The sequence below is a fragment of the Anastrepha obliqua genome, chromosome 2, assembly GCF_027943255.1.
Source record: "Anastrepha obliqua isolate idAnaObli1 chromosome 2, idAnaObli1_1.0, whole genome shotgun sequence".
NCBI classification, from domain to species: Eukaryota; Metazoa; Arthropoda; class Insecta; order Diptera; family Tephritidae; genus Anastrepha; species Anastrepha obliqua.
In genome coordinates, this window is record NC_072893.1 from 45,671,877 (window position 1) to 45,689,968 (window position 18,092).

Here is an 18,092-nt window from a genome sequence, read left to right on the forward strand (position 1 = left end):
CGTTTTCTCATGTATGCAACTTGCTGTCTTTCATTTCATTTTTAAAATAGCAGCAAATCGTATCGTTGAATTTGCGCATGCAAATGGCGCGCTAAAATGAAAATTTAGTTGCCGGACGAAGATCGCATGATGCAGACTCCGTTCGAAAAAAGCATCATGCAATGAATATATCTGATATATTTTCATTTAACTGAAATCTTTATAGTGGCAACATGATAAAGTCAAAATAGAAATTTAAAAACAAAGTGTTTCTTTTAAGCTCATTCGCCTATTTGACCACTTTTTAATTTTTCATTTAATAAACTTTTTCTTTTGCTCGAAAATGCTAGGAGTGCTTTTCAAATGAAAAGTTATGCATTGAAATACCCACGTAAAATATATATCTACGATAATTCTTCCGCATGCCATCAAATTGACTATTCCCATGCGATAGCTCATAGCAAATGAAGATGAAAATGTGGGGTAGTCAACATAAAAAGGTCATAAAGGCCTGCGCAAACAGGTACGTAAGGTACAGGACGGATAAATCGCGTACGATATGCGGTTTCAAATATAATATTATGGAGATAAGTGAGAATATTCAAACAGAATCGGTGCATAGTTGACCACGCGGTATAAGCAGAGTTACAAATTAAAGCTAGAGTTCTACCACATATAAGTTTATAGAATAGTAGAAAATTCACCTTTTCTTTATAAAGGTATGAGTTTAAGCATGCCAGGAAGGCATTGGTTAATAATTGTAATATTTTTCGGTTTTGTTTCTCATAAAGTAATCTTGTATTTACAACTGGCAATGCTATCATGATGATAAATAATATGTATTAGTTGTCAAATACCCTGTTAATTGTAAGCGTGCTGACAATACTTATCACAATTAATTTTGCTTAAAATGTCGAACGTTGAACAACGCGTTGCAGCAATACACGAATTGCGCTAGTTTTGCAAGTTAAAAAATAAAACAATTAAAAAAACCAATACAAAATTAAAGTATTTGCAATTATTATAAATCATTTTTTATACAAAATTAAAGTATTTTCAAATATTATAAATCATTTTTTTAGTCTTTTTACAAGACGTCAAATTATTTTCGGTATACGTCAAATCACTAACACAGCTAGGATATCAGCCTAGATAGACCATCTCTCTTTTTTCTTTTTTCTCTCTCTCTATTTCGTAGATTAACTTCTTTATCTAAAACATATATATTTATTTCGAACTATTTATGTTGATTAAAATAAAGTTGTGTGCATAGTCATACTATCTGTTTTCTCCAACGAGAAGTGATAAATTGAGAAGATTAAGAAACATACACAGAGAAATGCTTTTTAAAATGGTGTAGAGCGCCATAAATCTGAGCTCGACAGCCTTCGTAGCAAGGCGAATTTATTACAGGTGACAGCAAACACATATAAGTAAAACCCTACATGTATTTGTTGTTGCGTTTGGTCCAACCATCACGTCAAAATCAGCAAGCAAATGTAAACATACGAATGTAAACATACCAATACATACAAACAAAGCATATCATTTTGACGTAAGCCGTACCTACGGTGAAAAATTCAGCTGGGTGAATGCTGTCACCTTAATAAATCCACCTTGCTTCGTTGTGAATCAATGTATTTTGCTGTACCGCACCACTCCTGTTCGGGTGCCTTTTTACATATCGTTGCCGCGTACTAGGACCACATATCGTTGCCTGTAGCGTACCGCGTCTGTTGAGGCTTAACACTTCCTAATTAATCATTGATAGTGTTTCCATTGTGTCATGATACAAAATGTGCCGGGTAATAATGGTATTAATTTGTAGTACACAAACTTGTATTTCAAGGCCATGCAACGTTTTGGGCATTTTCGTTCCGCGAAAGAGAAAAAAGATATAACGTAGAGGAAAAGGAGAGAGAGAGCTATACCTTATATATATTTTAGATACACTTTAGGTTATTTTTCCTGAGTTTTTCCTTTTGGTTGCTAATTTCTAGTGAGAAATAACACTGCCTACTTTTTGGCGCTTGTTTGTTGGTGCAAACTTGTAGGAAATATATTTTTGGTGCCTACTTTTTGGCGTTATATTTCCTTGGTGCCTACTGTGTGGGGCGTTTTTTGGTCCCAATTTTTTTGGCGTTTTTTTTTGTGTCTACTTTTTGACGCTTATTTCTGTTTCCTGGCTAGTGCTTGTGCGTATTATAAAGTGCTATCCATTCCGGTGTCGGATTAATTGGTATTGCCTTGCGGTAATTTGTGCCGTTGCTGCGGTCCTGGAATCGCTGCGTTTGTGCGGGTGATAAACGCTCGGAGTAGTGCGCGTTGTTGCCACGGTTTGTGTCTGGCGTTTACCTACACCGGTCGATCCGTCTCCGTTTTTTGTAAATTTTGTCTACTTGTATTCTCTGCAAATGTTGTGAATTTATTTAGACATATAATATTTCTCTCTCTCTCTCTCTCTCTCTCATTCTCTCTCGGGTCTCTCCCTCTTTCTTTGTCTGCCTTGAAAGTTTCACTTCAGTTATGTGTACGCTACACGCACTTCTTATTTTGTTTTTATTGATCATCAATTTCAACAAATAATTTTGAAAATGAAAATAAAAAAATTCAAATCTGCTGCCACATTTTGTATCCTTACATAAATAGTGTTTTAAAAGTCTCGATAATCACGGAAATGTAAAATAATCGGTACTATTATCGACGGACTTCCACCTCAATCCAAAAGAAGTTTCGCGATAACAATTACCGACGCATTAGAGAACAGAATTTCTCCAAAAATATAAAATAGGCAACGAAAAATTAATAATTACCAGGCGCTTAATATACCAAACGATTATCAGGAATAAATAAATTTCGAGCTTCACTAAGTTTATTGAAATACTTGGAAAAGTTAAAACACATACGCAAAAATGGCTATGCCCAATTTATCTCACGCCGACTTGGAAAAATTGAAATTTTTCATAAATTTTGTTTCTGAAAATCCAACCGTGCTTAATTTGCCTCAGCTGCAGTTTGTAAAGGATTTTGTGGAAAAATTGGGCGGCAAAGTACCGGCAGGTGAATTCAAGTTGCCTACTGGTTCTGCTGGAGGGTAAGCTAAATAAAAAGCGAAAACATAAATTAGAAAAATAATTTGCACTTATGTGCATTAATTTAAATTTATAGAAAATGCCCATTTGGTGGGGATGCAAGTGGTGGCGGTGCAAGTGAAGCTTCTAGTGGTATGAATGTTGATGAATCGGAAGAGTCAGATTTGGAAGGTTCCGAGCCGGAATCGGAGGTCGAATTAGATATGGAAGGTGAGTGTTTTAAGCCAATGATTAGTAGATTTAGAATAAAAGGTTATGTTAGAAGTAGGTTATATGTTTATTCAAAAGTAGTAGTAGTTTTTGTATTATTAAGGTAGCTTTGCGAATTTGGTACAGAGGCGTGTCAGGAAAATACTAGGAACAATATTTTTTTTTTTAATATTTTTAGGCAGGAAACTTTTGTCAATATGCACATAATTTAACTTATCGAGTTATGCCTGACACGGCTCTTGTATACGCACTTTTGCTTTCAGCCAAAACAAATTCTGAACGGGAAAAGCAGGAAAAGGGATCGGATTGGACACCGCCTTCTACTGCTTATGACAATTTTATCAATACAAGCACAGTCTACCTCGAAGAAACGAAGGGGATAAAAAAAAAGAGTATAAAAACTGAGCGCGAACACTCTGCTGAATCTAGTACTGACGAAGATGATGGAGAAGAGTATGATTGCCCAGTGGAAGCAGTTTATGGCACTGATGAAGAGGATCCTATCAAAACCAATGTCGGCTCAGTTGTCATGAAATGTGAAGTAGATAGTGATTTTGAAAACGAAGATTTCCGTGATGAAAACTACAAAGAGGATGATGATGGCGATACTGAAAGCGACGATTCCGACTTGCGTGTCCCAGCCCGCAGACAAACACGAAGTTGTAGAAGCGGCATGCGCACCCGGAAAGGAAGGCGATTGCGCAAATGTCGGAATGTCTTCAGAGAATATAAGCCTGATAAAAAATTGCGTAAACCAAAACCAGTGGGTTGTACTGGAAAATGCAAAAAACAGTGTGCTAGAATTGATGCGGAACAGCGAATGAAATTGTGTAGAGAATTCTGGGAACTAGGCTTTGTAGAACGAAAAAACTATTTGTTAACATGCATCGAGCGCAAACCACTTGGTAAGATGCGCATAATAAAAAGAGTTAAGGAAGCACGCCAGCACACAAATCATTATTTCATGCCTACCAGCGATGGCGAACGCGTACGGGTCTGCTTGGACTTCTTCCTGAAAACTTTGGTTATAAGTGCTTTCCTGGTGAAAGACGCGCTGGAGAATAACGATGGTAATGGTAAATATACTGGGGTAGACTTGCGTGGAGGTAGCGGTGAAGGAAGGCGAATTAAAAATGAAATATCAAAACAACGACGTGAAGATGCCGTAAAAGTAGGCACGTCTGCAACCACAGAAAACTCCGGCATTGATTCAACCACAGAAGGCAAGACAAAGTCTCTTACAGAGGAAGTAACAGTTAATGAAATTGAAATGCAGGGATTGATAAAAGACGAAACATCTAAGACGAATGAATCAAAAGAACTGCCTATGACGGGAGAAACTTCTGTGAAAGCTTCTATTCCTCCTATAAATCCGAACGAAAGCAACAAGCAAACGGTAAGTCCAGTTGTTGCGCAGACTGAACCTTTAGTATCCGTTGAAAAACCAAAACCCATAAATCGCGCTAGTAGAAAAGGAATACCAGTTAAAAAAGATCGCGTACCACAGCCGGTGAATTGCGCCGAATCGTGCAAATTTAAATGCCACACAAAATTTACCGAGGAGCAACGTGCAATGTTGTGTGCGGCATTTTGGCGCTTAGGTTACAAGAGACGCAAAGATTTCGTATTGTCACGCGTTGAAGTACATGAAAACACAAGTACGACCGCGGCGGAATATCGAAAAACGAACCGAGTACGCACATTTACAAATCGCTATTTTCTACGTGGTGAACGTGGTGAAAATGTGCGCGTCTGTTCGCGATTCTTCAACACAACACTTTGCGTTGGCAGTCATTTCTTAGGCAATGCACAGAAGAATGTCGACAAGCAGACGGGCGCCTATGCGGGCGAGGATAGGCGCGGACGAGCACCTAAAAAGAATAAAATTCCCGATGAACTTGTGGATGGTGTACATCAGCATATCAAAAGCTACCCAACTTGGGTGCCGCATAAAAACTACAAGACACGTTTTCTACACAGTTCATTGAATATTGTTAAAATGTACTCTGAGTATAAAGAAGAAATGGAACGACAAAATAAGCCTGCGGTCAGTCCAAGTTACTTCCGTAAGGTTTTCCATAGAGATTTTAAATTGGCTTTTCTCCAACCAACATCTAAGCATGCGCATAAAGTAAGTTCACAAAGGAGAAGTAATGACGCATCTAACAATGCTGCTACCTGCTCTAGCAACAACATAGATGGTACATTGTTGAACTGTAGCGCAACTGCCGATATACCCATAGCGTCAACACCAACAAAAAAACTCAATCCAAACATTTCCACATTTACGGGTGAGGAAGGAGGTTTTTGGACGCAACTAACGCCAAATGCAACCGAAACGATGCGATTTTTACAGCAGCGATATGCGCCTCAAGCACCCACGCCTGTGATCATGCAGTCAATATATCATCAACAACAGCAACAGCACCAGCAGCAACAACAACACCAACAACTACCACCACCATCACTACCACTACCGCCACCATCTATGCCTACATCTACCTACCACCTGCCACAAGCCATTAACTACGTGCATCAGCCACATATTATGAACGCCGGCTATGAAAGCGAGGAATGCGCACGAAATTTCCATATGCTTTAAAATAGGAATACATTTTAGATAATAAATATATTGTGTAAAACATACGTATGCACATACCTAGCATTAAGTGATAATTATTTTCATTATTTACGCGTAGTCATAGACAAAATAAAGTAAACTCTAAATATTTTAGTTGACAAAGAAATTCGTTCGCAAAAAATATACTCGTCAGTTGATGCTGGGGTCTACATCCTTGTATAAAAGTCGGATTTACAGGCCGACCTGCCTAATGCGAAAGACATGAAGCAAAACGCGTCAAGTGTAGCTGGCTAAAAACTTGATTTTCATGAAATTTGGCGAAGATGCTTCTCAGACCTAGAAGAATGCCACTAAGGCGTATAGTTTCCGTAGAAATTTACCATAAAAGATTATAGGCCTTTGAGTACAAATTGAATGTCACTTTGACATGTTAATTAGAGTAGTTTTTCTGTAAGCTAATTTCTGCACTTAGGGTGCGACCAGAGTGAGCGCTGAAAGCCGAGCCGAGATTGTCAGTGCGATAAAGATTGTCAGTGCGATAAAACTGATTACATACAAGTCAATACAAATAAGCTTGTGTATAACACAGTGAGCGCCGACAAGAGCAGAGAGCAAAGCCGATGAGTGCGAGAAAACAGTTTCAAAGCGTTTTGCTCGCTTTTTTGGATTGTTGATGTTTACTTTTTAGAGTGCAGTTGTGTTTTTAACACACTTTTATTAGGTCGGGTTGTATGTATGTATGTATGTATGTAACGGAATCTTTGAGCTTAATTTTCACTGGCTTCTAAAAATCTGATCGACTTGAAATTTTGCACACCTATCAAGGACCGATGACAATGCAATAATTTGATAAAAGTTTTCCATTATCCTTATTAGGATTGCCAGGATTAATATTTTCTTTTTTTACCTGTGGGCAAAGAGTAAGGTGAATTTGGTTGTAAAATGAAAAATCTTTATTTATTCTTGTAAATCATTTTCATCCCCTTCAAAATAATCCCCTCTCGATAAAATACACCTATGCCATCGATTTTTCCAATCCCCGAAACATGCCAAATAGTCCATTTCCGGTATAGCCATTAGCACCTTCTTCGATTCAGCTTTTATCTCCTCAATCGACTCGAAACGCGTTCCCCGGAATGGTCTCTTGAGTTTTGGGAATAGCCAGAAATCACACGGAGCCAAATCAGGCGAATACGGTGGTTGCGGAACGATATGCGTGGAATTTTTGGCGAAATGGTCACGAAGAACGAGTGCAGTGTGAGACGGAGAAGCAAAATACTCTTCATCAGATGAATCCATTACCGTGTACAGCAATTTTATAATATAAACACAAATGAACAACAAAATTAAATGACATAAGAGCAAAACACATGGAATAAACAGAATTTCAGCGCTGATTCTCGCATTCACTGTGTTATATACAAATTTTCTTCTCGCATGAAAATAAGCGTCAATAAGCTCGGCTCGGCTCCGCTCGGCATTAGCGTTCACTCTGGCCGCACCCTTAGGCTTCTAGCGAATACGCCTATTTGAAATATTCTCGGAGAGTTTCTTATCGTCATGGACATGCCTTTTACACTTGGGTGTCCAGTTCGATTCTCAACCTTTTCTTTTGAGATCGAGCCAGCGGGATTTACGCACTGATCATTCCTATCGCAGCCATCGGCAGGGGCGTATTGCTCCCGTAATGCACACTGTTGCTAGACGTTCGACATTGGGTAATGGTACTAACAGATACAGTTAACTTGAGGAATGCCCTTTCTTGTTGTTGTAACAGTATTTCCCATTCTCCATAAATGTTTGGGGAGAGATGCTGGAATGACAGTCCTTGCCCGGATAACCAACTGTCGTGTTAACGGAGAAATACTTGGTTAAGTGGGTGCCTGTAGGACAAGTGAAAAGCACAATGCGTTTTAAAAATGTCAAATGTTAAACCATAAATGTGTATAGAATTCTTTATATCAGCAACTTAGCTATAGTTTTAAACCGTATTTCTTTACACTCGATATTTCTCTCATTTATTTGTAGGTGTTATTGAAGGAGACACTGACGCCGATCAGCCGATGGGTGATTCAAATAAAACACCAACTGAGGAGGAAATCGATCAAGCTAGCGATTTGCGTTCACAAGCCGCTGCTGCTTATTCGGAGCAGAAATTCGAAGAGGCTATCGATTTGTACACTTCAGCCATCGAGCTAAATCCAGGCAATGCTTTATTCCATGCCAAACGCGGACAGGCATTCCTCAAACTGAAGAAACCCAATGCATGTATTCGTGATTGTGACAAAGCTTTGGAATTGAATTGTGATTCTGCGGCGGCCTACAAGTTCCGTGGGCGTGCACATCGTTTGCTGGGAAATTGGGAGAAAGCTGCAAAGGATTTGCGACAAGCTTGCAAGCTGGACTTTGATGAGGAAGCTGACGAATGGCTACGTGAGGTAACACCCAATGCTAAGAAAATCGAGCAACATCACATTAAGCAGGAACGCAAGCGTGCTGAACGTGAGAGCAAGAAAGCACAGCGTCGAGCACGTGCACATGCCAAGGAACGTCAGCAGCAGCAGCAGCAGCAGCAGCAACAACAACAACACCAGGGTCCACCAAAGGGCTTCAATCCGGAATTTTTGTCTGCCCTTAACGATAAGGACCTCCAGGAGATATTGGGTGACATTGCCAATAACCCAGCAAATATCGAGAAGCATAAGAACAATCCGAAATTCGCCAAACTTCAGAGTATGGCCAAGCAATTGGGCATGGATAACGTATTTAACATGTTTGGTGGCTTGGGAGGTTCGGCTGGTGGTTTTGGCGCCGGAGCTGGAGCTGGAGCTGGTGCAGGTGCTGGAACAGGTGCAGCGCCAACTGCAGATGCTCCGAAGCCGGAGCCCAAAAAGCGTGAATTCGTTGATGATGGCTTAGATTAAAAGACAGCGCATCCCCCTTCGACTGCTTAGCGCTTTATGGCGCAGTTTTCTAAATTATAAAATATACTATGCTATAAATATAAGTTTTGAGTAAAGAAAGGTGTTAGTTGTAGTAACAGACATTCAGCGAACCAGTTACCAAAAATGTTGGCAAACTACAAACTCTGAGGTCAATGTTCACTTTTAAGGAGTCAAATGAAATATAACTAAGCCGCTTTAATTATATACTAATCTATGGAATTGCCAAGAACCAAAAAGGTTAAATATAGTTACTTCTATTACCATTTGTCTTTATATAATATTACATTTTCGTTCATTCAGTGAATATTAAGCAATTTAGAAACTATTAATTTGTTCAATAAAATTCCTTTACTTTTCCTTGGATTTGTTATACCTAATGGCAATTGAAATGCATATTTAATTAATGTCACCTTTAAGTAAAAATAAAATTTTCCAACAATAAAATCAACGAAAAAGTTAACCACTAGTGGCCATGATTAATACAAGTTATAACGGAATATATTAACAAAATCTCTTGTTCATATGCAGCAACCTAAAAACACATTGAGTTTTGCGTTTGAGACATTACAGCATATTTATACACATACACTTATGTACGTATATACAATTTATGCGAATATGCACTGTAAGCAAAGTCGTAATGACTAAATTGTAATGAAAATAATAATTATACTAATAATAAAGGAAGTCAAGCATTTAAAAAAAATTTGTCTCGCTAAAGATTTTTAGAAGTTTGAGCGTGCACGCGACCCAGCTATACATGGATCTGGGACCAAACTCTCTCTTCTTAATGGGCGCAATAACCGCTTATGAGATTTTGGCCGAGTTTAACAAAGCGCGTCATTCGTTTCTTTCTCGTGCTAACCGGTGCCAGTTGAACACACCAAGTCAAACTAAATCCTTCTTTCCCCCTACCTTCAGCTACCACCAGCTGGTATCGCATCGAATAGTTTCAGAACCGGAGCTTTTGTATTCATTCGGACGACATGACCCAGCCAACGTAGCCGCTGGATCTTTATACGCTGCGCTATGTCTAGGGCGTTGTAAAGCTCATACAGCTCATTGTTCCATCGCCTGCGATATTCGCCGTTGCCAACGTGCAAAGGTGCAAAAATCTTACCCAGAATCTTTCTCTCAAACACTCCAAGCAAGGCTTCATCGGATGTTGTCATCGTACACGCTACTCAGTTGCCTACTTAGTCCAAAGCAGCACTTATTGCCAAGAGAGATTCTACGTTGGATTTTCAGGCTAACTAAACTGACCAAACTACCTCCCCATTACGAAATTTATGATCAAGCTTGTTAAGAAGTGCATCTGGCAGCAAAAAACGCGTTACGCCTCCTGGGATAAAAGGCAATAAGGCCGCCGGCGAGCTTACAAAAGGAGGATCGGTAAAGGTATTTATGGGTACGAAATTATACTGTCGGTTTAGCTAATCACATTTCAGATTTATATTCATTCAGAGCGGCGCAAATAGTTCGGCCGCCGTAGTTGTTGTTGTAGCAGCACACTAAGCCCGGTCAGTGCAGTGTAAATCATCGGTTGTCTTTGTCTAGCTCATCTAACGGTAGGCCCAGGAAACTTGCTGTTTCGACAGGTTGGGTCCAGAGGGAGAGGGGCCGCCGTAGTCGATGGATAGGTGCGTGACTACCGTTCGGGGGCGCGTAGGTTTGGATCTCCGTGCATTAAACACTAAAATGAAGAAAAAAAGTTAGCATTCGCCCCGCGGCAGGCAATACCAAACCTCCGAGTGTATTTCTGTCATGAAAAAGCTCCTCATAAAAAATGCCGCTCGGAGTCGGCTTAAAACTGCAGGTTCCGCCATTTGTGGAACAACATCACGACGTACGCCAGAAATAGGAAGAACAGCTCGGCCAAACACCCAAAAAGTGTATACGCGCCAGTTACAGGATCCGGCACTCGAAGTGTAGCCAACCAAAACAGCCATAAATTTAGTTTGAAAAATTACTTTTATTCAATTCAAAGTAAAAAATGTGTGAAAATAATTCAAAATTCAGAATCAATTAACTTTAGCTCGATATGACCACCTTTTGCCTTGACTATGACTTTGAGGCGGTCCAGAAACTAATCACAAGCTGCTCGAATGTGTCTTGCAGGTATTTTGGCCCACTCGCGGACAATGTTTTTTTTTCAGCGCCTCAAGACTGGTGAATCTTTTAGTTCGGACCTTGCCCTCCAAAATGGCCCAAAGAGAATAATCCATTGGATTCACGTCTGGTGAATTTAAGGGCCATTGTGTGGACGTTATGAAGTTCTTGGTTCACTCAAGCTTTGTGAGACGGTGCCGAGTCCTGTTGAAATGTCCATGATCTGCCACTGAAATGTTGGTCTGCCCACGGCTTCAAAGCAACCTCCAGAATACTTTTCCGATAATATTTCACAATTACCTTTACGCCAGGCACGATGAAAACGATTGGAGAGCGCCCATCTGCGGTTACAGCGACCCAAACCATTACCTGTGGCGGGTGCTGCCTCCTGGTGACCAATCGATTACTCAAATTTTCATATGAACGGTCGGTGAAATAAACCCTATCGTTTTGGGAGTTTACGAATTGCTCAATTTGAAAAAGTTTCTCGTCAGAAAACACAACACTCCTTCGCTCTCTCAAGACTGACTTGTTACTGCTTTGGTGTAAGATCATGCGACTTTTGGACCTTGTAAGGCTGGACTTCGAGATCATTTTTCAGTATGCGGCGGATGCTACGGTCAGATATTTTCAGTTCTTTCGCCATCTGATTGGCACCTCGTCGGGGATTTCGTTGAAGTCGCTTCTTCACTTTTTCATGACCACATCCATGACGTTTCGCGATGCTACCAGTATCATTTTAACGAGTAATGGCGCGATAAACTAAAACTTTATTTACTTTAAGAACCCCGAGCAACCAAATATAATGCAATCACTTTTGACCTTAGTCTTGTAGCTGCCAAACCCGGACATTTACAGAGAAAATGCTCTACAGTCTCCTTCTCTGAAAGGTTCCCACAGCTCGGCAATGGGGGTTAAATGGTAACCCTAGCTTTTCCGCGTATGTGCCGATCGTCCAGTGACTGGTAAACACAGCTACGAGTTTGGAAATTGAATGGCGAGGAGTCCAATGAACTTTCTGAGTCCTTCGTATATCGTATTGGGGCCAAAGGGTTTTCGAAATAGCACATGAAGAAATGGAACTCCATCTTTTCCGCGCTTTCCTGAGAAATATATATATATATATAATTTTTTTGGTCCGGGTTGCGTCCGGCCTAAATGCCAGCTTTAGGCGTGAAACATCAAATGATAGAAACAGCTTTGTATTAACCTTAGGAAGGTAATACCAGTAAACTTTATGACTTAACTGTAACCAAGTTAACTTTTACGAGGTGGCACAAAATTAATTATCTGATTTTTTTTAATAACGTCTTTTACTAAATACAAAAACTAACTTTTGTTTTTTTTTATTTATTTTAATTAAAATGGCGAGATGGAAATCCACAAAACACCAGAGTATTCCGCCGTTTGTGAGATCAAACTGTATTTTGACATAAAACTGTACTGTACAGACTACCGTTATTACGGCAGCTTCTATTTTTTTATGATATCTAACGTCTTATTTTTTAAATTCTGCTAAATCATTTTTGTTTTGTATCGATGGTTTTATATTTCTTTTAGTGCATTTCGTTTTCATTTGTTAATTAAATGCTTCGAAATATTAACTTCAGCGGAAGTTTTTTTTTTTAGGTATGGTACTCTAGACAGGTCAGTTTACTGGGGCGACAGCTCTTGGTCGGGAAAAACCCGAGCCATACCGGTAACGTAGAACCGGCTGCCATAGGAATGCTTTTTTTTTTATTCGTAGCAGTTTCTTTACATAGAATGGCTTGTAGGTATATGTAGTTGTTTATTTTCGACAGGTCTACGTGACCTCCAAATTGGGGAGCCATTTTATGACTCAATATATTTTGAGTGATGGAAATCTTTATTTTTATCTTTATGCGTTCTATTGCTGTCTGTTTGTATACTACAGTTGTCTGGTTCACAGGTGCCAAATATGATTGACATATGTACGATGCCATTTACAAGAATATACATTTTTCGATAGGGTGATTAATTTTGCGCCACCTTGTATTCATTCTTAGCAGGATTTTAAAAACGAAACCACCTCTTTCAACTTATTTGTATTCGTACATGTTTCATATGTATGTGTGCAAGTAGGTGCATTTTGATTACATAGAACAGCATTCGCCCTTGCAGTAAGCAAAGTTCATTGCCTTCGAGTGGGGTGTTTTTGGGCATTCAAGAAAATAAACAGGCGAGCATACAAAACGAAAACCAAAAGCAAAGAAAATCAGCAAGGATACTCCTCACCCACAATAAAAGCAATTTGTCTGTGACTCATCCGCAATCTTTTGTATTTTCGAAATCAAAATTCCACTTCAACCTTTTACATTGTATGCATATTATTCTACATATGTATGTATGCATGTACCTGGCTTTATGATTGAGTTACTCATTCAAATTGTTTGAATTAAAATTCTATTAATAAAATTTGCATCAACTGAATGCAACTCAAAACGAGTAGTGAATTGTTTTTAATATATAATGAAATGAGTAAAATCATCAAAATCAACTTTTCGACGCTTAGTATGTGACTTCATGCGTTTGTGATTGAAATGCTTACAAAATCCTCTGTGTGTGCGTATGTATGCATGTTACTACAGCACGATTTTTGTCAAAGCCATTGAGGCAACCAAATTAATTACATACATAAGTACAAGTACATATATATATATATGTATGTATGTATGTATGTATGTATGTATGTTGTGGTTGTTGCTGTTGTGATACCAGTTCACCATGCTTTGCCAGTGGGGTGTATTCACCGATTGTCATCGACTAACTCATCTAACGGTAGGCCCAGGAAGCGTGCTGCTTCCACAGGTTGAGTTCAGAGGGAGGGGGTTTTTAGGTTAGGGGGTTTGAAAGGGAATATGAATAGGTAATATTGAGTGTATTGAGGTCGATTCTGGTTAAGTAGGAGTTTAATATGCTGCAATATCCAGACCGTAATTGAGCCAAAGTTGCGCAGCTCTCACAAGGCAGCTGAAAATTGATTGCTAAGATACTAAAGAAGCCCTTCGTTTGCAATGGATTGTGGTTGCACTGCGATAACGGCATTCGGGGGTCGGGAGTTTAATGTCTGTCTTTATACATCTCGAGCCTGTAGTTGCAGTCGCGGTTGGTCCTGGCGGGTGGCTCAGGTTGTAGCAAATATCTGTAGGGGTGATCCTGCAATATGTGCCAATTACCGCGGGGTTAGTCTTCTTAATATCGCCTATAAGGTTCTAGCGAACGTATTGTGTGAAAGGCTGAAGCCAACCGTCAACCAACTGATTGGACCTTATCTGTGTGGCTTTAACCTAGAAAGTCTACCATCGACCAAATATTCACAATACGCCAAATCTTGGAAAAGATCCTTGAAAGGGGAATCGACACACACCATCTTTTCGTCGATTTCAAAGCTGCATTCGACAGTACGAAAAGGAGATGCCTGTATGCCACGATGTCCGAATTTGGTATCCCCGCAAACTAATCGGCTATGCAAGATAACGTTGCTCAATACGAGCAGCGCCGTCAGAATTGGAAAGGACCTCTCCGAGCCGTTTGATACTAAACGAGATTTCAAACAGGGTGACTCACTGTCGTGTGACTTCTTTGGCCTGATGTTGAGGAGGATCTTGTGAGCCTCAGAATCGAAGCGAATGGGTTTGGTGGTGAACGAGGACAGCTTGAAAATCCAACGTAGAATCTGTTTTGCAAACAAGTTCTACTTTGGACTAAGTAGGCAACTGAATAGTAAAGTCCTCTCTCGACGAACCAAACTAACACTCAACAAGGCTCCCATCATACCCGTCCTAACGTATGGCGCAGAAGCGTAGACGATGACAACATCCGATGAAGCCTTGCTTGGAGTTTTTGAGAGAAAGATTCTGCGGAAGATTTTTGCACCTTTGTAGGTTGGCAACGGCGAACATCGCAGGCGATGGAACGATGAGCTGTATGAGCTTTACGACAACATAGACATAGCGCAGCGAATAAAGATCCAGCGACTACGTTGGCTGGGTCATGGTATCCGAATGGACACAAACGCTTCGGTTCTGAAAGTATTCGATGCGGTACCAGCTGGTGGTAGCAGAGGAAGGGGAAGGCCTCCTTTGCGTTGGAAAGATCAAATGGAGCAGGAATTAGCTTCACTTTGTGTGTCCAACTGGTGTCGGTTAGCACGAGAAAGAAATGACTAGCACGCTTTGTTAAATTCGGCCAAAATCGCGTAAGCAGTTATCGTGCCAATTAAGAAGAAGAGAAGATTCCTGTGGAACACCCAAGCAGGAATTGTTTGCTGAGCATTTTACTGTGCCCCTTGACCGTAAGCATAGAAGTCTCATTATGTAGGTATTGTAGGAGAGGCACCCTATAGAAGTATCCCGTGGCTGTTCTGATGGCAGTATTTTGACAGGTTTGTCCTAGGCGCATCACTAGTCCACATTCGGCTCTTTTCTTGCTGCCTACAATTAAAATATTGTAGTATGCATCTCGATATTTGACGTTTCATACCCCCAATGGGTTTTATCATCTAAAGTTATCGCTCTCATCACTTTTGCTTTCATCCCTATTCATTTGTGCAATCTCTCGCAATCTGGCTTATCACACATTGGACTTTTTTCCTCCAAAAAATATCAGTTTTGCTTAGGGAAATGTAAGGATAGGGCCGGAAACATTTTACCTAGGAACCACTTAGGGTCCCTGCTGCTACCAAGTGAACTCTATTTTTTTTTTTTAAGAACAGTGAATGAAACTTACTACATACATACATATATCCTCAAAATAAGCCCTGGGACAGTGTTTCTAGCTACTGCGAAGTGTATAATTCCCAGAAGATTTGCTTAGGTAATGACATCACACAACTGTGCCGTAAATCGCCCGTCCGTAAACACCATTTTTGAATGACTCGCTGGAGAATTTCGGTCGGTATCTCGTGAATAACTTTAGTAATGTTGGCTTCCAATGCTTAATCGAAGTTGGTTGATCCACAACGCATTTAGACTTTACATACATTCACAAATAAAAGTCCAAAGGTGTCACGATCTTGGCGGCCAGTCCAAACAACCATGCAGTAAATCCATTGTTTCACAGGCTGTATGGAAAGTAGCACCGTCTTGTTGAAACCAAACGTTGCGGAGACCACGGGTTTCAATTTCCGGCACCAAAAAGTCGTTTGTCATAGCGCGATAGTGTTCGCCATTGTTACATTGGCGCCAGTCTCCTCTTTGAAGAAATATGAGCCGATGATTCCTCTAGCCCATAGGCTGCACCAAACGGTTGCTTTCTATGGCTGTTCTTGAATGACTTCGGGTTGCTCTTCAGCCTGAATACGACAATTTTGCTTATTGACGTAGCCATTGAACCAAAAACGGGCCTCATTGCTAAACACCATAACTTGGCCTAAGCACGCGATAAACAATTTTCACAGAGCGTTGAGTTTCGTAATTGTACGATTTGTAAACGTTGTTGAGGCGTTGGTCTTTCCTTGAAGAAATGTCAATGAATATTGAAAAAAATTGTATATTTAGATTGACAATAGTCAGGCGTGATCTGTCAACAAAACCCTATTGGAAAAAGTACCTCCACTCTGATCACCCTTTAGAATAAGATATAACATCGAAATCGAGCCAGTGATAGCGGGGCAAAAGAAACTAAGGTGCAGAGATTACGATGGCTTACGCATCTACTGAGAAATGAAGACAAGAGGATAACGAAAAAGTTCTTCAACTCTTATATATATGATGGGTAGTAGAAAACTTGGAAGACCTCCAAGAAGATGGATTGATGATATCCCAGAAGACGTACGGTGCATAAACACTAGAAGGAGCGATGCAATGAACGGAGACGTATGGAGAGATATTGTAAAGGAACCACTGACTCACCCCAAGCTGTACTGATGATGATGAATACGGAAAAAATATGCATTTAATATTTTGTTAATGTGTTTAAAAAAAAACTCATTATCATTAAATGTGCTTTCCTTTTGACGTGATAACGTCTTATAATTCGATTTAACAGGCTGCACGCACGAAAAAATGTGTCGTTACCTTGCTCATTAGTGTTACCTTGCTCATTGCCGTTACCTTGCTCATTGCCGTTACCTTGAATGAACTGCAAGCGAAAGCGCCGAACGAACAAAGCAAACGAACGGCAACGTTCGACATCTTGCTCTCTCCTACTTAAGTGAGCGTATATGTGTATGTATATGCGCATATGTACATATATGGTATAATATAAATTCACGTATTTGTATTTGCATATGCCTTCTTATTGATTATTATTATTACTTGAATAATTTAAAATAAAACCAAGTTTTTTAATAATACCTGTTGTTTTAATGTTATTATTATTTTTTGACGTGATAACGTCTTATAATTCTATGTAGCCGGCTGCACGCACCAAAAAATGCGTCGTTATCTTGCTCATGCGTCGTTACCTTGCTTGAACAGCATGTTATGTTATGTTATGTTATGTTATGCTATGCTATGTTATGTTATGTTATGTTATGTTATGTTATGTTATGTTATGTTATGTTATGTTATGTTATGTTATGTTATGTTATGTTATGTTATGTTATGTTATGTTATGTTAAAGTATATTATGTTATGTTAATGTTAACTCATTCTCTATATCCATACCAAATATCTATCAAACAAATAAAATTAAAATTTTCTTTTGAAAAATGCAACCATTCAATCAGTATTTTCTTATGACGTTATCACGTTAAACTATCGTCAGTAAACCGACTTTACAGACAACCTCTTTTTTAACTATTGTTGGTTTTTTATTTAAATTCTAAGCTGGTGTTAGACGTTTCGATAGGGTCAAAAGAGCGAGGCACGTCCAGGGTTAACAACTGAATATCTCTCGCTGTGTATTTTTTCGTTTTAAACGATCACCTTATTTCATTATCACATCACAGTAATCACACCTATAAGTTGAATGCCCAAGTTCGGTAGCATTACCTAAGCGATAATATTATATTAAATACGTATATTCGTATACTTGTTTGTGTGGATGTGTGTAATGTTTGTAAATACCTACAGACGCGGTGAGTACGTGCTGCCTACATTGGTAGTCAGCGTCGCTATCATTGTCGCTGTTGGCTTTGTTGCTTGCGTTGCTACAACAAACTTTATTTGTATACACGGATGGATGCATGTATGTGTGTGTGTGTTTTTATGC

The 18,092-nt window shown here is 39.6% G+C and overlaps 2 protein-coding genes across 2 annotated transcripts; both read left to right on the forward strand.

Annotated features, from left to right (window-relative positions):
• Positions 1-2,583: 2,583 nt before the first annotated feature.
• Positions 2,584-6,305, forward strand: LOC129237463 (uncharacterized). The gene is made up of 3 exons (XM_054872241.1): positions 2,584-3,073; positions 3,148-3,281; positions 3,545-6,305. The coding sequence occupies exons 1-3, from the start codon at positions 2,892-2,894 to the stop codon at positions 5,881-5,883; spliced, it is 2,655 nt and encodes an 884-aa protein (XP_054728216.1). The 5' UTR covers positions 2,584-2,891; the 3' UTR covers positions 5,884-6,305.
• A 1,244-nt stretch (positions 6,306-7,549) lies between these two features.
• LOC129238111 (hsc70-interacting protein 1-like) lies at positions 7,550-8,786 on the forward strand. Its single transcript, XM_054873151.1, has 2 exons — positions 7,550-7,586; positions 7,891-8,786. Exons 1-2 carry the CDS (start codon positions 7,550-7,552, stop codon positions 8,784-8,786), a joined length of 933 nt encoding a protein of 310 aa, XP_054729126.1.
• Positions 8,787-18,092: the final 9,306 nt, after the last annotated feature.